The 27,342-nt window shown below is 34.9% G+C and overlaps 1 protein-coding gene across 8 annotated transcripts in view; it reads right to left on the reverse strand.

Annotated features, from left to right (window-relative positions):
- LOC109052120 (echinoderm microtubule-associated protein-like 4) overlaps nt 1–27,342 on the reverse strand; it is an 86,204-nt gene that overhangs the window by 18,857 nt on the left and 40,005 nt on the right. For 2 of the 8 annotated variants that reach the window (XM_042736327.1, XM_042736323.1), the window contains exons 2-14: nt 21,224–21,406; nt 11,856–11,988; nt 11,201–11,398; nt 7,876–8,013; nt 7,039–7,064; nt 6,370–6,402; nt 4,501–4,624; nt 3,882–4,031; nt 3,160–3,229; nt 2,157–2,267; nt 1,430–1,525; nt 1,019–1,153; nt 197–332 (exon numbers count right to left, since the gene is read on the reverse strand). In XM_042736327.1, the coding sequence (XP_042592261.1) occupies nt 197–332; nt 1,019–1,153; nt 1,430–1,525; nt 2,157–2,267; nt 3,160–3,229; nt 3,882–4,031; nt 4,501–4,624; nt 6,370–6,402; nt 7,039–7,064; nt 7,876–8,013; nt 11,201–11,398; nt 11,856–11,988; nt 21,224–21,406 (1,533 nt within the window). The other 6 variants (XM_042736324.1, XM_042736325.1, XM_042736329.1 and 3 more) reach the window with 6 other exon arrangements.

Raw genomic sequence — 27,342 nt, forward strand, 5'->3', positions numbered from 1 at the left:
TGGAGGTGGATACCATAACTTGCCAACAAAGTACTTTTTGTAAGGAAATGCAGGTGATGATGGAAAAATGAGGAGAATGTTAATGTGAAGTATGTGTTTTAGTATGCTGGTAGTGCTAATAATGTCTGTGCCTGTGTGTGTGTGTGTGTGTGTGTGTGTGTGTGTGTGTGTGTGTGTGTGTGAGACGAGCGTCTACCTTTCGGCCCTTTCCCTGGTGCTGGTTCAGCGGTGCTGCGGGTCCATATCAGCATGATTCCTCCTGAGTCTCCGGTCAGGATGTCTCCATTATTGAGAAAAGCCAAACACTGCACAAATTTGGGCTTCTCATATTTCTGTCAAAGACACACAAACAAAAGTATTAAATGTGAAGTCAGGTTTTATAAACCCCATGTACTATGTACTAGCCTGTGCTTTGTACATCAAGCTGACTGCAGCATTAGTCTAGACATGTTTCTAGGGCTGGGAAATGTTGCTAAAATAACATTTATCTTGATATTTGTTTGACCTTTTGACTATTTCATACATGACTCAATATTTACTGTATTTTCTCTGAAATGGTCTGACACAGCGATTTTTTTTTTCCCTGATCAGTTAATAATTATGGTATGTTTTTCACATTGATATTCCCTAAATGAGCTCATATATATAAAATAATATAACAAAGTATATAGTAAAAAAAAAAAAAAAAATTTTATATATATATAATATATATATATATATATATATATATATATATATATATATATATATATATATATATATATATATATATATATATATATATTTACCTACAGTACATATTTTTTAACTAAAACATTTCAATTAAAAAAAAAAATTCAACATGGACTCTTCCATGGACTCTTCTGAGTAATTATGCTAAATAATCACTGAATCAGAGTTCTCAATCGATTTGTTTATGGCCTGAGGGTGATCAAATTTTCATCAAGTTTAGATTTTTGGGTGAACAATTCTTTTTTATATATTCCCCACTGAGAAATATAAGCATGGGTGTCCTTACGCCAAAAATGCCTTGTTTGCGGGCGAGTGAGGAACCGCTCCAGGTCCAGAAGAAGATATGGGATTTTCCACATGTGACAATGGTGTTGGCGTCAGTCGGGTGAAACTCCACCACTAAGACCACTTCATTGGTTGTCTGATAAAACAGTATATTGGCAAAAACCATTACATAAAGAACAAAGAGATGAGAAGAAGGAAAAGAGGAATGTGCAGGGAAACAGGGTACAAATGGAATAGACATGGCAAAACATAAAAGGACGAGAAGGAAGCCATCTGAAACAAGATGAAAAAGGCTGAGAAGAAAGGAGGAGGAGGAAACAAGATAAGGGCTAAGAAATCTAAAAGAACAAAGGAAGGGAGTGGTGATATGTGAGACAAAAGAACCAAATGATTCAAAGAAGTGTCCACGTACCTTAATCTCAGCGATTTTTGATTTCTTCTGCCAGTCCCACACAGTGAGCATGTGCTCATTAGAGTCATCAATCACACTGAGATGAATGCCTGAGTCCTACACACACACACACACACACACACACACACACACAGTATGAGCATTACAAATCCATACTCTACTATTAAAGATTGAATTACTGTTAACGAACAAACACTAAATCACAACACTTTCGGTTTCTTCAGCCTCCCCATAAAAGAGCCATTTATATATTTGCACTTCATTCAGAGTCGCTGAAAATGACCAAAGAGTGCAGTGTTTGATGTTGAAACAACCAGGTTCATAGAAACTTGAGGTTTTCCACCATTTGTAAGGTGAAGAAGTCTTGTATTATCCATTAGTCACCAGAAAAACTGTCACAAAGGCAACACAATTCCTATCTGCCTCTGAGCCAAATTAAAATATTGTTCAATTCTCAGTCGATTTGCACAGATATGGTATTATTTTATGGTTTATCCTGATTTCAAGGTTAACGTTATTGACAGTTGAAAAAAATAAAATAAAAATGCGAACATGACCCAGATCCAGGAAGAGCGCAGTGCAAGACTGTGAAAAATATTAGAATAATTTTGAAAAAATAAACAAACAAACAAACCACCAGGCTTATCAATTATCAAAACAGTTGTTAGGCAATGCTAATTAAACATAATGAAATCAATTCAACTTAGATAGCTGATGTTAGACTCACGGCTTTAGAGAAAGCGAGGGAACCAACTCCTCTCTCAAAGGTGCCGAGGCCGATGATCTGCAGCGTGGACAGACTGACCGAGTCCCAAACTCTGACGTGAGGCTGAAGCGGCTGCAGGATTCACAATACAGACATGTCAAATATCACAGCAGGAACTTACGAGGTAAACATCCCAAAAGAGCTTATATTGATAAACAAGCAACATTGTTGGGAAAAGAAGAAACTACTAACACAAGTAATACATGGTCCGTAAAGTGTGTGTGTGTTTTTTTTTTTTTTACAGTGTTTTAGGTTCTTTAGGGATCCTCTGAATACCTGCAGGTAGATGTGTTTATGCACTTTCAAGACATACTGTTTGTCTTGAAAGTTTGTTTGCTAAAGCACATTTGCTGTTTATTAGTACTTAAAAAGTACATAGTAATGCCTTATTCATAGCTATATTCTAGAATTATATTCTTACTTAATACCTAAATCTAGAGTGTTACCCAATATTCACAAGGCCACAGGAACAGGTATGCTCAGCAACAAGCTGAACAGAAACTACCCAGTTATTCCAGACCGGTTCTCCTATTTTGCATAACTAATACCAAAAGATGGAGCATAATATTTGAAAATGAAGTAGAGTAGTTTAACAAATCCTTGGAAAGAAAAAAATGAATGCCAATATTTTTAATAGACGTCTCTCATGCTCACCAAGGTGGTATTTATTTGGTCAAAAATACAGTAAAAACAGTAATATTGTGAAATATTATTACAATTTAAAATCTGTTTTCTATTTTAATTTTTCTTCAGGATACTCTGATAATTAGAAGGTTCAAAAGAGCATATATTTTAAATATAATTTTTTCTGTCACCTTTGCTCAATTTAATGCATCATTGCTAAATAAAAGTATTAATTTAAATCTAATAATTATTTATTTATTTTTTACTTTTGAACGGTAGTGTACATTATGGCAAACACAGGTTTGTGCTTTATCATAGTAGCTGCGCTGATAAAACTCACCCTGCCATCCTTATCCACGCCTGCTATCTGTCCTGTGGCGATACGGATCTTATCCGGGTGAACAGCAAGACTAGAAGAGAAACAGACATTCACTGATCAACACTGCTGAAGTCCTCCGAGGTGAATATGGCTTTGTTTGTGATCATTAATATGTCATCATGCAAATAAGCAACGAATGAGGATTTCCACTGGCCTGTCCATATACTGATATCTAGAGACCAGTATGAATTCCATTATATATCTATTTAAGACAATATTTGGTAACACTTTAGATTAGGAAACACTGTTCACTATTAACTAGTTGCTTATTAGCATACATATTCCTAGCACATTTGCTGTTCTTACTCAATAAATCTAAAGTGTTACCCAATATTCACAAGGCCACAGGAACAGGTATGCTCAGCAGCATCATTGCTAACAATGCTCTCTGTCAAGGTTTTTTTTTTTGTACACTACATCAGCTCATTTGTTTAGATCAGTGCCCACAGAAGACATTTTCCTGTCATTTCCATCCTGTGATTACACAGCCTCAGGACGACAAAACTAAACGTGAATTCACAATGACAGCCATTCACCAAGAAAAACTGCAACATGTTTCAATTAAATTTTCAGTGAGAGTTGGTTATTTAATCACTGTCAGTGACAAAGTCCCATATGACGGATGATAAGACCAACAGATAACTGCATGGCCCTAATAACACAACATGTGTTTTCAATCTCACCACTTGACACAGTCAGTGTGTCCTAAATAGTGCCGCTGTGTCCTCTCCTCATAGTTGAAGAGCACAACCACAGAGGCGATGAAATATACAATCTCCCCGGTAGGTAGCAAGTAAACGTTTGCACGGCAGTCACGTCCCCTGTAGCCATATCTGCCCGTCTGAGTCAAGGAGGATACAGGGAATACAACAATATTCCAAAAACCAAAAATGCATATAATACTTGTCCATTACTATGTTTTAATGTCTGTGAAATTAATTCACAGAATGGTGTATTTTCTCAGCAATTACTGGTAAAATAAAATAAAATAAAATAAAATAAAATAAAATAAAATAAAATAAAATAAAATAAAATAAAATAAAATAAAATAAAATAAAATAAAATAAAATAAAATAAAATAAAATAAAATAAAATAAAATAAAATAAAATAAAATAAAATAAAATATTTATTGCCATAAACTTCTAATCCAGTTTAAAATGTAATTTTTCACATTATTTTTAATGCATTTTTATGTAATGTCATGCTATGATTTGACTTTTATGTCTTTACTTTGCCTATGTAAAGCATTTTAAAAAACCATTGTAAAATACAATACATTCAAAGTATGCTAGAAAGGATACACCCACTCCAGTTTGAGTCTCTCTGGGGGAAGTTCGGTGCGGACATCATCGTAATTCTCCACGTCCGATGGGATGAACATTGTGATGGGTCGTCCTCGCATGAACATTTTAATATATTCTCCCTCTGTGGAGAAATTTGATGAAAGAAATATTTTCTTAGAATATAGTAACTAATTATTACGAATCAATAATTATAAGCAATTAGTAACAACTGCGAATGAAACATATATCTCAAACAAAACCTATGTTTGTTTGTGTGAAGTGTATATTGAATTTAAGAAGCAAGTTTTGGTAGTGAACATGGTCTTTCAGAACAGACTGCATGAGTTTGTTAGTTTTAGCAACATTTAACATACACATAGCATATATTTAGCTTCGAGCATCGCTCCTTCTTACTTAAAAAAACGAACAAAAAAAAAAGTTTTTTTTTAAATACTATACATTTCTAAAACATGATGCTCTTCGATGGAGTTAGTGAGGCTCATGCTTAGAACTCATTCATAAACCCAAGCAAAACAAAAAGTGAAGCTTTTGAGTGGCGTGCAGAAGGGCCAGAGCAATGACAATGGCCAAATTTACCTGTGATTTAATAAAAAAGAAAGGTACAAAGCAGAAACATCAAGTTGATGAAAAAAAATGGACATTGCGGCAGAAACATTTTGCACAGTAGCAGGTCTTAGAATAGCATCGCATAATTCTATAAAGTATTTAACACTGAACAAGACATCTGACCACAGATAACCTTTAAAAACAGCTTAGTTGGCCGAGGATCTCTAGAACATTCCTCACTGCCACTGATATCCTTAAAGGGATAGTTCAGCCAAAAATGAAAATTCTGTCATCATTTACTCATGCTCATGTTGTTCCAAACCTGAAGGAATTTAATAATTGTCTTTTTTTTTGTTTTTTTTTTTTTTTTTTTTTTAAATAATACAATATTAATGTTTCACAGCAGAAAGAAGGTCATCAGGTTTGGGATGAAATGAGAGTGAGTAAATGATGACTGTCACAGTGCTTGCATACTGAATTAGTATATATACAGATGAATCTTACAGAGACATGTCTAGGCCACATTTCACCCCAAAATAAAAAATACAAAAATACTTATTTTATTTTTATATTATAAATGATCAATAATATACATTTTTAACAATTATATATTATTATTTTTATTTTATTTTTTCACAAATATATGGATAAAATGTATTTTTATAATAAAATAATTAATTAATAAAATAAAAATCTTTTGCATTTTGTAATATTTTCAATGGATATTAAGTAAAAAAATCAGTGCAACAAATACTTTTATTTTACAATAAATGAAATATTCTACCCCAAATAATCTAATAATAATAATAACAAATAATAATTTTTACAAAATGCTCTTTCTCTCTCTCTTTTTTTTTTTTTTTTTTTTTTTTTTTGATTTTGCAGTAAAATATGCGCTGGATATGTTCTTGAAAGCTTTAATGAGATTCAGCCGTGAAGCTGTTCTGCTATCTTTATTTTAGGACAAACACATTCCTCTGCTAATGAGTTACTGGTGGTGAATCTACAGTAAGTCATCTACTTAGAATAGTGAGAAGAAATGAAGAAGCGAGATGCGCGTTTATCATCTAGGCTGTAAGCTCGGAGGAAATCCACTTACTATTGATTCCTGCAGAAATGTTATTTAAGATTTTAAGGAACAAGAGAGACAGAAGAAGAGTGGAAGAAGTGACTGACCATTGATCTTGCAGATCGATCAACAAGTTAAAAGGATTAAAGCAGGATTAGAGCCAGAAACGCTTATAACCAGCATGAAGGGGGTAAGGGAGGGGTAAAAAATGTTTTCGGCGGTTTTCGGCCCTGTAGAGAGGAAGACCTTACCTTGACTGTTTTTTTCACGGGTTGACATTTTAGCTGGGTATGGGACAGAAATAATAATCTCTCAAAAACAAACACAGAATGGCAGACAAGGAACAGTTTTATTGATGCATGGTAAGAGAGGCCTGTCAACAAACAGTTTTTAAGATGGGCGTGATCATTAGAAAAGTCTGGAAGAACAAACGAGGAACCACAAGACACAGGAATGCAGTTTGTGTGCATCTTTGCCAAGATTAAAACGACTAGAGAGATGCTCACACCTGTACTTTTCTCGACCAAGTGCTAAATCCAGATTCGGGATAAGGTCGTTCCAGGGCACACTTAGCCTGTGACCACTGGCATGAGCCCCGTGCTAACAGTGCTTTTCGATGTCACCGCTAATCTTGCTCTGGGACAAAGCCAAGTACTAAGAGGTGGCATCATGCTACTGTAGCTTTCATTTACACTTATGAAATGCAAGTTGGCTACAGGGCACAGCTTAAATGTTTTTTACAGATGTTACTGTGCAAATGACATGTAAATGAGAATTTGTAACGATCTTAAGTGCACAGAAGGTCTGCACGAGGCAGCAGTTTCACTTGAACCACTGTGATACAGGAAATGAGAGGAACACATGAGGAAAAAATGAAGTTGAAACATAATAGATCACGTAAAGGCAAAATGAGACTTTACCTTGGCTGATGACTGGATCTCTGTGTCTAAAGAGGAAATGGGAAGAAAATCAAAATATTGTTAACACGAGACAAAAAATTGAGTTCCAAAAATGGCATGTTTGTTCAACTACAGGAATGTCTCAAAGGAACCGTTCCAAAATGAAAATTCATTTTATTGTCATCATTTGCTCACTCTCATGATGTTTCCAAATCATATGACTTTCTTTTTTCCACACAACACAAAAAGAGAATCTCTGACATGCTTTTTCCCATACAATCACAGTGAGCGGGAATTCAACAAAAAATGAGCCTAATATTAACTAATTTAAAAAAAGAATACCTTTGTTGCGGTATTTATTAAGCTTTGTTAACAATAGTTAATTAAGTACAATTATTCATTTTTATTATTCATTTATTCATGAATCACTGTTAGTTCATGTTAGTCCAAGAAATAATGTAGAACGTTTGATTTGAATAATTTATTAGTAAATGCTGCTATTGACATTAACTAAGATTAATAAATGATTTAGAAGTATATTACATTGTTAGTTTATGTTAACTAATGCAGTTAAATTATATTTACAATTGGAACTAAAGTGTTATCCAAAATCACATAAAAGCACCACTGATGCACTATATCATACGCTTTATGCTATGGCGGGAAGAATGTTACAAGTTAATGACCTCAAAAAATTTCAGACATTATTGTTAGGAAGACTTGGAATATAGCGCACAAGTGGTCTAGCCCAATTTATGGTACTTTTATTATGTTATTTTTTAGTCTTTTATTTGGATGACTTATATGAGGACTAGAGTCTTTGTAGGGCAAAGGGGACAGAAGGAACCCAACACTTACTTCTCTGCATTCTTCACCACTTTGGACAGCAGTTTGGAGGTGGAAGCTGCTTTCACCAGCTTATTCCTGCTCTCCTCTCCGCTGTCCCACGTGCTACTCTGAGAACGCTCCATTCCTCCACGCTTCGCACTGCTACCCCTGGTGCAGATGCAAATTACACAAGAAAAAACATATAAGGACTTCATTCGAAAAGGAAGGATGAAGGGAAAAGTAAAAAATTTAGAGGAGAGCTATTGTGAGCTTAGAGGAGAACAACCCATTAAATCTAAATAGATCTACATAGACCCACCAAAATGGATCACAGGTTTATTCAGACAATTTTAGTTAGAATAAAGAGTGCAAAATGAACTCTATCCAGGTCCTCCAAACTCAAATAACCACAACTTCTCTTTGGTTAATTTCAAACTGGAAGCCAGAAAACAAGCAACGCCCCCTTGAAAGTCAAAAATGCATCCCTCAGGTAAAAGATCATGCATATGCCAAAGCACTCGATGGTTAGTACACACAGGGGAGCTGAAAAACTTGAAACCCAGTCCAGTGGTAAATTGCATGAGATTGTTCAGGAAAAAGATGCCACACAGCAAAGCTAAAGGAAAGTAGAAAAGGAAACACATCAGAGGTTTAGAAAGGGAAAACAGAGGAGCGTTATCCTCACGCGAAGCTGGGTAGAAGAAAAAAAATGTTAAAAGTCCAAAAACAAAACAGTTTTCTGGACCACCCCTTCTACACCAACCTAATTTCCAATTCATTCGCTATGGGAACTAAACAGGAGGCTTTTTTTTTGACAGAAAAGTGGGAAGTGAAACAAAAATGTTGGGAAAATCTGACGTTTGTGCAAAAAATGTATTAATGATTGCAAATTTTGGGGCTTGAACCAACAACCTTCTGGTTAGCAGGCTATAGAGTCTATAGAGGTTAAGGCAGGGGAGCATGGGAATTTTTTATTTTTTTTGGTACAAGTGATCCAGAAACTCAAAGATGTACGTACACATTAAAGCCCAAAGTATACTTAAGTTTTTAAGTGTACATTGCGCAATATCAATTTCATCAGCTAGAATTTTCTATCCGTGTGTATTCGTACTTCATAAACGAGTATGAAGACATTTTTATCGGTCATCGAGAAATGGCGCAGACACTGGACACAGATGAAACTTTCTAGAGCTTAAGTTTTGAGTGTCTGTGTTCTCACACGCTATCGAATGGTGTATACTTTGAAAGGCTGTGGGTTTGGTTATATGTATATGCAAAGTGTTCATGCTAAAATTGAAGTATACTTTGGGCTTAAGGCCATTAAATAGGTCAAAGCTGTAGCAAAGTACCTCCAAACTCACCAAACATGGGAGTAAGAGAGGAAAGGGAATGGATAGTTCTCAGGGGCAAAGCGGACACACTTCCACATGTGAAAAACTGGCTTGAGTTCTACATTTGGGGCCACTTGTGAGGTATACCGGTCTAACGATGTCCATCCCTACATTTACTGCACAATTTACTTCTAAGAGTTCTTCTTTTCAGGAAAACAGACATCACATGAGGCATTACTGTATTGACAACTGTATATTTCTCAAAACAATCTCTCTCACAAGTTTAGCATTGCTGATGCTAATTACCTATAAGAAAGCTCAAGTCTTTGCTAGTGTGAGTGGAATCTTCTTGACTGCAGAGGCTTTTCTAAGTAATGTGACTGTGGCCAAATCCTGGCTAATAATCTTCTTGTTGCATCGTCTAACAAGCATGGGTTGGGCCGTGAAATGACATTACGGAGACATCTAATTGGTTTTCCAGTTCTCTTTAGCTAATTGGATGGGACAGCTTGCAGATATGAATAACTCAGCAGGCGGGCTCTTGGATTATTAAGTACAGACTAGAAGGTTTGCTAATGGTGTTGAAGCATGGCTGGGCTAATGTGTTAGCCTGATTACCCTGCGGATTATTAAGCAAGAACCAAGGGTTTGAGCACTGAGAGGACATCACATCTGCTTTCCATTACTTTCCTCTTCTGGGCGGACCGCTCTGAGCGATCCAGAGCATAACACATTCTGACCTACACTGTCAGTCTGATCCTAGCAGGACTGATAAATGATGAGAAAGCAATAATTTGTTAGGTATAATTAATTTAAGAGCCTGGAAATGAGGTTTTTGTAATGAGTACTGATGGATGTTGTTTCTTTAAGTCTTAGTGACTTACTTGTGGCTCCTTCATTTGAACAGCAATGCATACTATGATCTGGAAGTAAAAATCCCATCCTTTTTCCACAGTAAAATCCATTGCATCCACTCTTTAAAAAAAAAAAAATGAATATTTGCAAATGATGGAAGTGAATTGTTCTCCCTACATTATAAATTTACTTATATATGTGTATAAGTAATACATACATATATATATATATATATATATATATATAATATATATATATATATATATATATCTATATATATATATATATATATATAATATATATATATATATATGTGTGAAAATTTAGCTTTGCTATCAAATAAAATAAATTACATTTTATTACTTAATATATTATCAAATAAAACATTTATTTTTAATTGTAATATTATTTCACAATACTACGGTTTTTACTTTTTAAAATAAGATTTTAAAATATTAAAATATTTTAAATAAATTATGTATTTAAAATTATTTATTTATTTATTTGGTGAGCATTAGAGACTTCTTTTAAAAACAATAAATATATTTACTTACCACAAACTTTTGAAGATAGTGTTTAGAATTAAAACATACATTTATATATTTAATATGATTTTTATAATTACAATATTTGTTAATGAGAAGTGAATAATTTTATAAATTATTTTGTACTGCACTTTTGTTTTTTTTGATATTATTACAACATTTGTAATGCTGTATCAAATTAATTAAATACAATATATTAATTTATGGGAGTATTTCTTTCACCATAAAGAACTGTATTTTTCTTATTCAAATCAAATGTTTTCATTATTGCTGTATACACACATATTATGTAAACAAAAACTTTTATTTTGGATGTGATTAATCGCGATCAATCATTTGACAGCACTAGTTTTAATATTGTGAATCATCTTGGTTTGGTCCAAAATTTTTAGTTAATCATTTTTCAAAATCCCTATGGAGAAAATGAATGGGAAAAGTACTTCCGGAACCAAGGCAAATAAAAAGCGGCCAGTCACTGTTGCGATCTATTGATCTTGATATTGATTGAGGAAGCATGTCAGCCCTGCCCCTTGGCTTTACGTCAATAGGTTGCGAAACCGCAGCAAGCAGATTGCCAAACGCTGCTCGAACACTGCCAGAAATTGCATGGCTGTTGGGAGGAACCTTTTGGCTGGGGTTGACCCCTTGTTCTCCGAGAGCCGTCTTTGGGACTGTGGGGGATGAGGGGAGGGGGGGTTGCTGGAAGGGGACGGTGCCTGAGGGGTGCTGGGTGCTGAGGGGGTTTTATCGTTAGCCTGTGGCGGCTCCTCTTTCTCCTTGATCCCCTCCATCGGAGGCTTGTCTTTTTTCCGCTCGCCACCACTGCAAAAACAACATGCAGGTCAACAGAGGAAGATCCGCTACACATGAAAAGATGAGGAGAGCTGAGCATCTCAACACTGAGATGAAACACTCACAGACATTCAGATGAATATATTTCTTCAGGCTGAAAGAGTATCACATATTAAACAGAGAACATCTGAATACATCAGGGTAAGATGAGTCGTCAATCATTGTGACAGCATTTTTCCAGACGGCTGTACATTTTAAAAGCGTGTCTGTTAAAAATTAATTAAGAATATCCTAGCACAGTGTTTCCTAAAGCAGTCATGGAGGTTTGCCACAACAACTCATTGTGATCATCTACCTAATCTAACACACCTGCTTCAAATCATCAGCTCATTAGTGGAGAGCTGAAATGGGTCAGAGAAGGGAGACAACCAAAATGTGTAGTGGAAGCTTTGAGATCATTTGCATATTTCGGTTGTGTGTGCATTACCTCTTGGCGGCGGAGGACAGTGTCTCTTTCTTGGCTATGGACACTGTGGAACTCTCTCTGTGAGATTTGCGGCCGCTGGAACTGCCATTGGCAATACAGGACATTGAATAAGCCTCTCGCAGCGGGGTCTGACCTGTAGGAGACACATTGCGCATCGGTTTTATTCCCTCTTATACCTTAAAACAATGACTCAAATCTCAGCACTGCAACAAATTTACTGCCCAGATCTTCTGTTAGGGTTCCCACACCCTTTGACTTTTAAATTTCCATGAATTTTCCAATTGGATAAGCTTTTTTTATATTAAAGGGGAGGCCTAATGATGTTTCATGCATTTTGACTTATTTACACTGCTAAAGTGGTGGATTCTCATACTAAACACGGTCAAAGTTACAAAAAAAATTTTTTCTATGCCAAATACACTCATTCACAAACAATGGACAAATTATAAATATTGTAAAACATGTTGTTCTTTGTTAGCTCATATTTGCTAAGGCATTATCTCATGTTAAATATATGGAAACTTGTTTATGCCACAGGATAAAAAAAAAAAAAGGTAATTGCAACTTTTTAACTGTGACTTTTTCTCAAAATTGTGAGAATAAAAAGTCGGAATTGTGAGATTAAAAAGTTGCAAATACCTTTTTATTTTTTTAATTTCATGGCAGAAACAGAATTTAGTGACTCAAAATTCAGAGGAAAGAAGTCAGAATTGCGAGATATGAATGAAGGAATGAAAGTCATAATTACTTTTTTTTAATAATGTGGTGGAAAAGTGCTTCCATATAAATGGGAGCTTTTTTGTAAAATGTTACCTAATTCATGTGCAGAATATTGTATGAATATTCATAAGACATTATGAAAATTATAATGCTGAACATAACTATATAAGATTCTAAATAAATGATATATATAATTCTACAGAATATATCGAATTTAAATATTAAATATAAGATTTAAATTCAATAGAGAAATTTCCAGAATCTTCTGTGACTTCAGATTCTATTGATTTCTATGACTTTGAAATGCTTGGAAGTCATACAGCTGAACATGATCAACAGTCAGGAAATAGAGAAAGACAATATAGACTGTTAAGAGTCTGGCTTAAATAAAGCAGCAATCCAGACTATGCTAACTGGATTAGTCAACTGATTTACTAGTCCATTTTAATTACAGTACCACTGACATAAAAATACTTTTTTATTTTTTTTAATCCAGTCCAATGACATCCATACTGTATATTGTAATAAGTATGGGCCACAATAGCAACATCATAAAGCATTTTCTACACTGATAATTATAAGAATTCAATTCACGTTTATTTGTATATCACTTTTCATGATACAAATCATTGCAAAGCAGCTTTACAGAAAATTTATGCTTCTACATTATATTTAGTAGTAGCTTATCAGTGGTGACTATCAAGTTAATGTCCACATGGCAGAAATGTACAGTAAAAATCATGCAGTTAGTTAATGACGTAATCAAACAGATGGTGGACACTATTAACAGCAATGATTATATGTTGCGATCAAACTTATAGCAAAATTTGGTGGTAGTTGTTGTTTGTTGGCATCATCTGAGGTAGTGCTGGGTGATATGGCCAATTTTTTTTATTATTTTTTATTTTTCATATCGGTCTATATCAATATATATTTAAATGTTTTCTTGTGCAGCAAATCAGAAAATTTGTATGGTTTGTTTTGTGTGGTTTGTGTGTGAATGATGTATTGATTAATGTGGATTTTAAGATTTGTTTGTGAGGATTATGTTACATTTTTAAAATATATTCAAATAGAAAATGTCTTTTTATATTATATATATATATATATATATATATATATATATATATAGCAGCCTTGGTGAGCAAAATAACAACAAATAAAAATTTCAACATATAAAAACATACAATATCTTGCCAATCTCAAACCTTTGAATAGTGTATATAAAATGTATGTAATATGTATAGTGAAGACCAGATCAGAATGAATAAAACAAATCTGTGGTTTATTTTCCATTTTAATTAAATAAGAAAGAATAACCAACAGATGCAGTCTCAGATGTCTGGATCCTAGCGGAGACACACTTACTCGTGTTAAACTAGCATTTTGGATTTTACAGAACAGACTGAGGTGTCCAGTTGAGTTTGTTATGGTGTTCTCACGCTAAACATTAGTGCCATGATTGCAATGGTTTGCATCAGCCATGCTATTTAAAACTCTCTCTGTATGGCCTGAATGTGGACATGTCTGATTTAGGTCCTTGGCTGCTCACCGGTCGCTTCACTTTGACCTCTTTGCATTGTGAGAGAGACTGACGCCTGTGCAGGCCTTGCGTGATGGATTCGATTAATTGTTTTTCTCCGAGGCACGCGTACGTGTGTGTATATTATCTTAGGAGGCAGTGATGCGATGTCAGTAACACATGGCTCTGTTTCACGCTCCATTAGCCACAACAAAAACACACAGTGTGTGGCTGACCTCATCAGACTGCTGAGAGATGTGTGCCTCAACAAACCTTTGTCTATAGTGATCCAGATAAAACACAGCATAAAGCAAAACAACTACAGGTCACATTCATCTAGAATTTCCCTTCCGCATGTTTCTTTTTAAATTGTATTTGAATGTTTAGAAATATTTAGTGTGCATTAATGATCTAAGTCATTCTAGGTTTATTCTTAAATTAAAACAGTCCCAGCTCCACGCAGAATCTGCGAGTGTTTGTATATTTTCTATGCTGATTTTGTGGGAAAATCTGCATCATCTTTATTGCATCATCTATACCATATATGAAATGCCTAATATTAATTAATATTAGTATTGCAATTTATTGCTAATAATAATAATAATAATAATAATAATAATAATAATACAATCAATACAAATAATATACTACTAATATACAAATACATTATTGATTTTTGTTTTATTATTATTATTATTAATAATAACAATAATATTGTTGTCGCATTAATTATTATTCAGTTATACAGTATTCGTTTTTAATAATAACAATGATAAAAGCAATACAAATACTACTAATATACAAATACAGTATTAATATTTATTTTATATATATTTTTTGTTATTATTATTATTATTATACCTATTACCAGGATTATTATGATTCTGATTATGATTCTGATTAGTACACACACACAAGCACACACATACACACACACACACACACACACACACACACACACACACACACACAGGGAAAAGTGCACTTTCAGGCTCTAAGGAACAGAACTCTGATGCACTGAAAACATTTTGAATTTAAAATGATATTCTGACAAAGTCATATTACATTTTGGCCCCATTACTGCTAGCTATAAATTTGCCAAAATATTTAATAAACAAACATGTATGGGGTTGGAAGAAGTTTCAAACCTTTCGAATTACAGACAAAATTACAGACACGTTCTGTTTTTACATGTTTAACCGTAAAAGTCAAACAAACTACACAAGCTTTTACTTTCAACATCATACTGTTATAATTAAGGAAACCTAATCGTTCAGATTTGTGTCTCAGTAATAGGTGTCTTTACTGGAAGCTGCCACTGCTGCCACAACAGATCATGCTGTTTGCATCAAAGAAAGAATTAAAGCTTCTGTTTAGAGCACTGGCTTTCATGGACAGAGACTGAGCATTCAAGCATAAGATGAGCTTCTTCCTGTGTACGATGTATGGGTGTGTGTGTGTGTGTGTGTGTGTGTCTAGTCAGCACAGCCACACAGGAAGTCCTCATGTGACCTCACTCCAACAGGAAACCAAGGAATTATCTGCCTTCCATCAGAAGCCTGTCACTAGCTGTTCATTACCAAAACCACTGGTATTCTCCATCACTTTCATGTTTAAAATACAGGACAATTTGCTGGATTTACGTATATAGTCACTCTTAATCATATTCAGTGCACTTCATAGAACACCTCAATAACAGTCTGCCTTACTGAACCAGACAGCTTGTGAAAATCAATTCAAATGTATTTCACAATATGCCAAATGAGTGATCAGATTAATCACAAAAACAATAAATCAATCACTGCATTCTGTAACTGGGAAAAGCAGTTTGTGAGGAACCAGCGCTTCCCTTTTCCTTAGTGAATTGAGCCCTTTCAAAGATAGTGTCCAGAGAGCAGCTGATTGAGGATAAACTGAGGTTTGGGAGAAGACTTGAGTGGAAAGACTGAGAGTTTGGGAAAGATACTACTGTGTGGGGGATTATGGGAAATGAGGGGGAATAGATAGGGGGATTGAATGTTATAGGAGCAGTGAGTCAGCCTTGAAACTCAAATCAGCATGGTGAGAATGAAAGAGAACTGGAGGAGTAAAAGTGAGAAAAATGGGTCATAATGGGCGCAGTGAGTAAATACGGGCAGTGGAAAGAAAATATGGTTCATTCAGGGACTGAAAATGTAAAAAATGAGAAGTAGTGACAACTAGTGACTAGTTTAATCTACAATGAAAATTAATAAACAGAAAAAAGCATGATGTAAGAGCAAGTAATATGCAGATTTTGTCCGACAGAAATTCAATAGCAGTACGATTAAATGTTAATAAACTCCCACTTTACACTCTATTGCTCAATAGATTGTTAATGTTCCTGAACAGTGTTGGGGTGGTAACTCATTACAAGTAACGCAAGTTATGTAATCAGATTACTTTTTTCAAACATTAAAGTAACGCATTAGTTTTTAAATTTACAAGAAGATATCAGAGTTACTTTTTCAAATAAGTAACTCCAGTCACTTCCATTTTTATTGAGTGAAAGCTCTCCTATCCCCACCTTCTGAGAAATCGGAGTAAGATGTTACTTTAGTTCTAGACTAAATGTGAACATGCATTAATTCACCTAACTCACAAAAAAAAAAAAAAAATCAGTTTTCCTCAAAATGAATAAAAATGAATAAAAACAACTCAGAATATGATGCAAACCTGCATTAATTAAATATGTTAAATAATACAAATATCCTTTATGTGTTTAATCCCATCAACCATACTAATAAGCAAAAATTACTCAACATTAACTAACATTTGTTCTTTTTTTATTGCTAAAGAGTGTTGAACTTTCTTCTTCTGAATTCTGCTGTACAGACGTGAATTTACATTTCCTACATAGATTTATTTTTTTGGTTTGGGATTTTTTTAAAGGTTTTTTAAATTTGGAAAATTTTATATTTTTTTATATTAAAGCAAGACATGGCAAGATTTGAAAAGTTTTGAAAAGTAATGCAAAAGTAACGTATTCCATAAAAAGTAATGTAATACTTTTACTTTTACTATTTTAGGGAGCAACGCGATATTGTAATGCATTTTAACTTTTAAAAGTAACTTTCCCCAACACTGTTCCTGAAATAAATTTCTTAAAGGCTGCGTTTATTTGATCAAATATGAACATTTAAAAAGCAATATTGTAAAATATTATTACAATTAAAAACCATTACTCCTCTGTTCAGTGTCACATATGTTATCACATTTCTTTTTATTATCAATGTAAACAACTGTTTTGCTTATTACAAATGTCTTTACTGTCATTTCTGATCCATTTAATGCATCCATGCTAAATAAAAGTATTAATTTCTTTAAAAAATCTTTCTGATCCCAAGCTTTTGACAGTAGTGTATAAAACAAAGATCAAATATTTTGACTGCAGGATTAGGTTGGAACCGCTTAACAAATTCTCTTTATTGGGGAAATCCAGTCTCAACTAGCTTAAACATGAAGCTATTTTGAGATCCAAAGTAATTGTTGAATTCAAACAGATGAAGTCTGAAAAGCAGACATGTCAAATTTAATCTAACAAACAGTTTTTAGAAGGAATGCACACTTTTTTTCAGTGTGTTCACAATAAAGATTCAGTCTGACACTGATACATTTCATGTTTAAAAAAAAAAAAAAAAAAATCCGGTCATGGATTCAGGAAGGATGATCTGACCTTCATCTTATGACACATCTTTTTAGTAAGGACGGAGCTCTGTATGCTTATAATAAATAATATCATTATTTTGAGGTTTGTTTTGGCTATTAGCTTCCAGTTTTGATGACTATTACTGTAAAATGTGGAAAACGGTCATAATAAAGAATGAACAGTGTAGCTGTCCAAGCTGTGTTCTGTGTTGAGTTAGAGGTTGGCCTTCTTTCTGATGGTTTTGTCTGGCAATTGCCGTTCAGGGCTTGAATTTCTATTTTGTTTAGAGGCTTGGTTTCGTTTTGCTTGTTTTCATTGTTCACTGCCTGAGAATTGTTGTTTCTTGCTTTCGTATCCTTTTCATTTGGTCAAATTATTTCTAGGCCCAGCCCTGTATGTTTGTAAAGGCAGAAATTCAAGCACCCCCGGTGTCTGTCACATGAACGGCTCCTTTACACAGAGCAGATCAAATGTCTGAACACACACATTAAGCTGCGTCCCACTAGACTTATATGTACAATACAAAATAAAAAAATATTTTTTAGTAATCATAATGAAAATAAAAGTGAATTTCAGGCCTGTGAAAGTCTGAGAAAAATCTTCTAAAGTCATGGAAATTTTAATAATGAATATTAATCCTTCTAGGTCTGTTCTGCAGTATAATATTTCATTGAGATGAAACTCTTTGTTATTGCTTGTGTTGAATAAAACATTCATTAGTCTGTCTATTGGTCTAATTAGAGACACTTGTACACTAATACATATAATTACTCAAGTCTATTTTTTCTAAAGCCTATCATCTGACATACAAATGGAAATCCAATCCAGCTATCTTTGTAAAATGGTAAGAATTACTTGTGAATGGAACATGAGGTCTAGTGTGACACACCTTTGGTCGTGTCGTGGATGGGCGAGATGTGTCACACAGGGATCCATACACAGATCCCACAGGGAAAGGGAAACCAGTGAATGGTTGAGGAGAACACAGTGCCAGATTTTCCAGCTCTTCAATCTCTCCTGTCCTCATATGTACAGTAATTCATTTCCTTTAATCATCCACTCTCGTTACGCTCATACATTTACAAGCCCTTTTTATTTATTTTTAATAAGAAGGATTGTATAAATGTAAACTTCTGAGTACAAGTGTCTGTTTGCAGCTTTAATTTTAAAGAGAAAAATAAGATGTGTGCTAAATCAGATACTGATGAAAATAAAGTCCAAAGCATACTTTAGTTTTAACGCAAACACTAAGCATTTGCTTACAACCAAATGCATAACCTTTCGATGTAGACTTTAATATTGTACTATTAGGGGCGTTCGACATCTATAATCTGCGATAATATTGTAAATGTTGTTTTAACGATGTGTGATTTGATGTTATTGAGTATTTTGCAAAAAGCATTATATTTCTTGTTTTTGCGCTATTTAGACAACAAAAATAATTCCGAACAAAGCCACAGCAGTGTTTTGCGTCTCTGAGCAGCATGATGGTGTTTTGTTTCTGAATGAATGGCCAATTTAAATGGTTCAGTTCGATCGCAGTGACTTGCTGGCGGTTTCAATTTCACATTCAAAGTATCTTCTATTATTCAAGCTATTTCAAATATCAGTATTAAACGTTTTATGTCTAATATATCAAAAATAAATGTATGCATTTGTAATTGCAGGTTACATGTATTCATGTCTTGCATTAATACATCTAAATGCCACTTCAGATGCAGCTTCTGTGTTTCCTCTGCATTGCAAAGATGAATTTTATTTATACTGATTTGATTTGCTTGGTAACAGCCCAAATGTCATATTATTCTAATTCACTGATTTTAAAGAATTTGACTCAAAAGATAATGGACACTTTTATAAAGCTTAACTGTGTAAAGGTAAAAATGCCCATAAAATATAAAAATCAGTTTTTCAATATTGGAAAAGATTAATTTCTATCAGTGTGAACTGACCACCACACAGAATATGATGAATATCAATAACTTTAGGAGTCAGGTGTCCACAGTAGTCCTTAAGGCACCAGCACAACAACACACAGCAAAATATCATCTAATTATCATTATCGATTATTTTTTTGTCAGTATTGCACACTCCTATGTACTATATACAGGCTCTCGACACTTAAAATTCCACATCTGTGTTTCTCAACAGTTTATGTTACCAGTAATGCACAATAGGATTTTTATGTTGCATCTTAAATTGATAAATTAATGTTTTTTTTTCTTCCATTATTTTATGGTCATATCTTACCATGATTGTGTTTTGTATTTGTGTGTATGACACTGTACACCTTCCATTTATTAATACACATCTATACACCTTTATATTATTATTATTATTATTATTATTATTTGTAAATTACAAATTTACAGGTTGCTTTCTAAAGATGTTTACATTTTTGCTCTATTTTTACTGAATTATTCTGCCAACCACAGCTGCCAGGTTTTTTTTTTGTTTGTTTGTTTGTTTGTTTTTTCTGTTAAAGCCACATGTACACAGTATGAAAAAATTCCTTATTCAAAGAATGCCTGAATGACCAGCTATATTTGTCATTACATGCACATACAAGCACTTGACTTGACATTCTGTACTTTAAACATGCCTTTTCTAACATAAAAAGGGTTATTTTACACAAAATTTGATGCAAAAATAATGCTCTTATTTACAATATGATAACTAGGATTCAAAGTGATGAGGTCCTGGGACAACTATTGCCATGCTACATTCTTAAACATTAATGGACAAGAAACATTTACGGTTTCTCTCAATATTTCTAAAAACCTGTGGTTAATTGGTTAATAGTAGATTACTAGGTAGTCCGCCCAAAACGTCATTGGCTGAGTAAGCTGTCAACATGTTGGGCCGCTCAAACAAACAGAGCAATATTTTGTCAGTGCCACACTGTTTACACTATCGTAAGTCATCCTTAGTCTTTACATATTAAACCAGGAAAGGATAAAAGTATTTTAACATCAAAAAACTTTAAGCTGCATAAAGTTAAAATATACACAAATTGTGTACGTGTGTGCGTGAGAGCGAGAGAAACTGGGCGCGAGGCAGCCAGTGTGTTTTATACAGTGTGTTAAACGGAGAACAAAGTGAAGTCAGTTTTAATGGTCAAACATTAAAATGCCTTCCCTCAAGCAGCCCCCAAGATCACACGCTCAAACACACAAATGTTCACACACACACACACACACACACACACACACACACAAACACACACACACACACACACACACACACACACACACACACACACACACACACACACACACACACACACACTCACACACACACAGCTGCTATTCAAATGGAAACGTTCAGCGCCGTGGGTCAAGGCTGGATTGAAACTGTTAACAGATCCTGGTCTGGCTGCGCTCCTGCACTTCCTGCATGTAAACAGTGCGAGGATCACTGAAGGCAAAGACGCACACACACACGGCAGTGCTAGGTTACCTTTGCTGCTTTGCTGTTTTTTGGCAGCGGCGGCGGAGTCCTCTGACTGAGCCAGACGTCTGAGCACGTCTGCCAGCGCGGCCTTCATCACTGTCAGCTCATCCTCCTGCTGTTGCACTCGCAGCTCCAGAGACGACAGGCGGTCCTGCACGTCTGATGTGCTCACGGCAGAAATACTGTCATCTGCCAGAGAAAGAGAGATAAAGATGACTTTCTCATCTTCTATATAGTACAGATGCACAATATAGAAGTCTTGTCAGATATATGTTATCTTCTTTGGACAACAATATCATTGTCAATATAATAAATTATCAACATTAAAATTGTAAAAAGAATTTTAAAAAGTGTGTATATATGTAGATCCTGCAGCAAAAAATTTTATTTATACGGTTATATAAAATCACAATGTAATACAGTTCAAAAGTTTGGGGTCAGTAAGATATATATATATTTTTTTATTTCTAATTTTATTCAGCAAGGGCACGCTGAATGCATCGAAAATTACAGTAAAGACATTTCTGTTACTATATATCTATTAATATCTATAAATGCTCTTCTTCTGAACTGCATATCACAGTTTCCACAAAAATATTAAACAGCACAACTGTTTTCAACACTGATAATAACATTAAATGTTCATTGAGCAGCTAATCAGTATATTAGAATGATTTCTGAAGGTTCATGTGACACTGAAGACTGGCGTAATGATGCTGAATTTTTTTCTTTTATTTTATATCACAGGAATATATTACATATTAAAATATAAAACAGTTATTTTAAATTGTAATAATATTTCACAATATTATTGTTTTACTGTATTTTTTTGATCAATTAATTGCAGCCTTCGTGAACCTAAGAGTCTTCTTTCAAAAACATTCAAACACATCTTATTTATTCCAAATTTTTGACCGCTAGATCTCTTGTACTGTAGCGTTAATTCAAAACAGTTCTCTGCTGTCTAGATGAATATATCCACAGAGCATTAGTGGACACACTAGTCACATAGAGCACCACTGTAGCCATTCTTTAAAGCACATTTCCCATTGATAAGTGACATCTGTGCTTTTTCAATCTTGAAGAGCACCAGATACCACTAATGTCAACAAACAACATGGAGAATGGGCTTGGGGCTGTTTATACACAAAACGGAAAATGAAGGAAAGACGCAAAAAAATATGAATGAGACAGTGGGAGATGTGGGCAGCACAGCTTATCAGTTACAGATGGAATTGGTTGTAAACAAAGGCCATTTTATGCATTAAGTCTTTCTTCTAGCAGTTTCATTGGCTGCTGCGATTTACGCTCTTTTGCTTGTCAAGAGATAATGAATGCATCTAAACACAGGTAGGCTGGATTTTAGAACAGGTTTTATATTTTTTATAAACAGTTGTCATTTCATCAATTTTTGATGTCGCAAAAATAAAGTACATTTTATTGAAGAAGTTGTATTTAAATTGTATATTTTATAAGCAAATAAAAGTGAATTGTGTCCACTTTGAGAAGTAAAGTAGAACTTATATACGCCCTCAAAGCTAACAGACATGAACTAGCAGTCAAACATGACAGAACCAGAAGAGTCGGTCCTCTAGTGTAAGCTAGGCTTAAAGGGATAATTCACCCAAAAATGAAAATTCATGCCGGAACTGGGTCAGCCCTGGCGCCACCACACACGCACACCACACACATGGTACTCCTGAACGCGCATCCACAAGTGATGCAGTAGAGACGAAAATGTGGAATAAAGTCATTATTTTTGTTTCCTTTGCGCAAAAATTTATTCTTGTAGCTTCGTAACATTACAGTTGAACCACTGATGTCACATATATTTCTTTGCCATCTTAGTACTTTTCCAGACCTTGAACGTGGTAGTTCCCTTGCTATCTATGGGAGGGTCAGAGAGCCCTCAGATTTCAGCAAAAATATCTTAATTTGTGTTCCGAAGATGAATGAAGGTCTTATGGGTTTGGAACAACACGAGGGTGAGTAATTAATGACAGAATTCTTATTTTTGGGTGAACTTACCCTTTAACATTAATTGCACAGACAGCAGCAGGTATAGGTTGCTATCACTTTAAAGGGTTAGTTCATTAATTCTGTCATTAATTACTCAACCTTATGTCGTTCCAAAATCATAAGACCTCCGTTCATTATCTGAACTCAGATAAAGATATTTTTGATGCATTCTGAGAGCTCTCTGAACCCCCCCATAGACAGCAAGGATCCTTACACAATCGAGGTCCAGAAACTTAGCAAGGAGATCGGTAAAATAATCCATGTGACATCAGGGGTTCAACCGTAATTTTATGAAGCCACGAGAATACTTTTTGTGTGCAAAAGAAAACAAAATAACAACTTTATTCAACAATTTGTCTCCTCCGCATCACCTTAGTGCCATTTTGGAGAGTATCCACTGAACGCAAACAACGTATGCTGTTCTGTGTCAGCTGCACCACGCAGAATTATTTAAGACACGAAAAAGAGCTGTTTAATTCTGTACTATATGACAGGCGTCTTTTTTGAGTGCATGTTTTTGATGTGTGTGCAGCACAGAAAAAAAAAAAAAAAAAAAAAGAGTAAGAGTGCCCAATTGACTTCTCTTTCACATCTTCTTGCACTTGCATATATTAAAACAATAAAATGCACAGACATGTATCAATAAGAGGAACTGAAATACATGTGTCTTATCCAATCCTCAGTTCTTGGACATTTAGAACCAATTCTAAAATGAAAATGGTTCTGTGGAAAAAAAAAATATGAAGATATTTTTGAAGACTGCTGGTAAACCAAACAGTTTTGACTTTTAGTGTTTTGACAAAAAATTATAGATACATTTCTAAAATTATCTTCTTTTATGTTTCAAAGAAGAATAAAAGTTTTTGGAACCACAAAAGGGGAGATTTTTAATTTTCGGGTGAACTTTCGCTCTAAGTGCTTTTCTTTGCAGCAGAAGGTTAGCAGTATTACTGGTGCTGCAGTGCATTAGAGGCCTTTAGTGTTGGGTTCTGGATGGGGGGCACTGGATGGTTCTGCAGCGCTGCAGTCAGCTGCCAGGCTTTACTGTGGTTGGGATTTTGATTGCTGGACTGCTTCCCTGATCGAAGAGGCCCTGCATTCTGAGCTGCGGTTAAGTAGCTTAAGGGGCATAAAATACCATATAACAATTCAAACTCTCACACACCAACACATCTCTGATCCAAGCTTGAAACCAAACCATGGGACATTTTTACACCACTAATAAATCACTGGAAGTACTCACACTCTCACCCACACAGAATTCACAAACAAAACACATGGGCACAAATACAAGAAGCTTATTACCACACCGCACATCCAGCTTTGAAAAATCAGCAAATTTCATATATAGCGCTAATGATAAGGGTGTCTGCAGTCTTTGGGTCACTGCGGAGCTCCGTGTGGAGACAGAGAGGAGGTTCAGGAATGCCCTGGCACACACTCACACAGACCAACCCACAACCTACTAACAGAAAGTCAGTGGGTAAATACCCAAACAAAACACGTCAAACAAGCCAACAAAGGGACCCTCTGTGCACTCTAACCCAGAGTCCATTATTAGACATGAAGCCAAGTACATTAGCTAGATACTAGGCCAACAGCTGAGCTAACCCACTTTACAGTTTGCTGTTAGCACAAAGATCAATCGGTCCAATCTGGCAACTCCGGCAATGGAGAGCGAAACGATTCAACCTCATTCAACCTCCTGAAGCCGTCTAAGCCACTGCCTGTCATGAGTCAGAGACGCCAAGCGAGTGCAAAACTACTGATCGATACTTAGTCTGTCAGAGTGGCATATCAAACCTCTCATTCCTGCCTTGGTGAATCACGAATACTACCATTAAAAATGAATCACCTTCATAGCTGTGCTGTTTGCTTTATTTCTTTTTTAAAGTCTTGACATCTGAAGGCCAGATTATGGCAGCATTTCAAAGAATAATCAGGGGTGAATATCTGATGTTATATCACCCATAAGAAGCTGGGGGTAAAACTGAATTTGATATTAAAATTATGTGCTTTTGATCGATCACGGCAGCAGTAATTTATTAAATGATTGGGCAATACTTTTGTGGTTATGTTCATAACATTACCTGCATATGCATTTCCTTTAGTGATGCTAGATTGAAGAAGATAGTATGTGCAAATAAACAATGTAATCAGGTCGCAGAATTATTAGTGAATTCCTCTCTTCAGATCTACATCAGATCACAAAGTGTGACAAACAGTGTGACCACCAAGGCTTTCTATAAGTTATGCTCTTTCTGAGGCAAAGCAGCCAAACATAGCGCTTATAGTTTGACGAATTCTTCTGCAGAAGATCAAACCTGAGGCACTAATATGGAGTAGCTCCTTCACAGGATTGGCAATGCAAATCGAATGCTACAAAGTAGGAAAATAATAAAAATTACCCCATGATTTACTCACCCTCAAGCCATCCTAGGTGTATATAACTTTCTTCTTTCAGATGAATACAATCGGATAGTGTTGTCAAAAGACCCAGTATTTCGGTACCAAGTCGGTACTAAAAAAATAAAAATGTCACGGTACCAGGTTTCTTTAAGTAACGTTACCGGTGGTACCGAGTACCCGGTCAACCCGGTTCTTGACGCATACAGCGCTATGATTTCCGCAAAGCAGAAAATGTGGACGGAATCTCAAAATCCAGTCGTGAAAATGAAACTTACATTTTAATATGGACAGTCACGGAATTTGTCAGAGTTAGCATTAATTAATCAAATAAAATCTCCATATGGACCAGTATCTGTAAATGTTAAGCCTGTTAAGTTAAGTTGGTTGAAATATGAATACTGCATGTTCTGCGCGTCTCTGTGTGAATGAATGAATGAATGGCAGAGATGTGCGGGTTTGTTTACTACATAGACTGAAGCACGTGACGCTTGCAGTAATTTCAGCATCTGCCGTCTCAATGAGGACATAAATACATAAACATCACCACCAGAACTGTTCTGAGTCACTTCACAAGCGTTTTACCATTTCATTTGAGTAAAACCAGTGTCAATTTAAAGGTATTCACGGCAACCCAGGGTTTCCACACATTGATTTATTACAATATCTAAACTGACCGCCACAAATAGATTTTCCAAAAGGCTTTGACTTCATTGAATAAACATGAGCACTGCACGTTTCAAAATCAAAAACCGATGCGGGTGTTTTTATATCACTGTATTTCAGAAGGAAACCGACTGTATTTCATTTTCATTTCATTTTGCTTGTAATGCTTGATAAGGCAGCGTTTGTGAGCTCAGCGCTGTTTTGCAGCCGTTACCGGAGAATCCTGTATCTCTCCCGCACTTAAAGCGCCCCCTGCTGGCAGAAAATTAATTTGCACATATACATAAATATATATATATATATATATATATATATATATATATATATATATATATATATATATATATATATATATACACACACACATATATGTCTCGTCAGTAATCCGGTTCCGTGATTAGTAGTAAATCTCCATCACTTGCTTTCAGATAGAGCGGTATTTAATACACAGAGCCATAGATCACTGACAAGCTTTGCAATATCACATTCATAATCGCATGAAAATCGACCTAATTGTCAGTGAAGTATGGCTCTGAAAGCAGGTGATGGAGATTTACCATTATTAACGCAACCGGCTTTACTGACGAGATGCGTATGACAATCGCATGTGATTAATTGCACAGCCCTAACAGAGAACAGAGCATTTTTTCCTGTAAAAATCCACCAAACTTTTGATGATATGATGCACATTATCCTTCAATGAATAAAACAAGAGTTGGTGAACTAAGGAACCTGAACACAAGTAAACATTCCCAAGTGACCACAAAAGGCTACACCAGACACAAGTCCATACACACCAACATTGCTCAAATGTTTATCTTTAGGGATGTAACGATTCACTCAACTCACAATTCGATTCAAAATTTTTTGTTTGTTTGTTTTTTACAAAATGAGATTTAAGACAAATTAAATTAAATGTGTCCTTTTATTATTGCTTAGACGAAATGGTGCACATTTCTTTGTGAAATTTAAATATAACACTATAATAATATACTAAGATAGCACTTGCATATTATGGCTCTTTTGTTGATTTT

Source organism: Cyprinus carpio, chromosome B13, assembly GCF_018340385.1.
Source record: "Cyprinus carpio isolate SPL01 chromosome B13, ASM1834038v1, whole genome shotgun sequence".
NCBI lineage: Eukaryota > Metazoa > Chordata > Actinopteri > Cypriniformes > Cyprinidae > Cyprinus > Cyprinus carpio.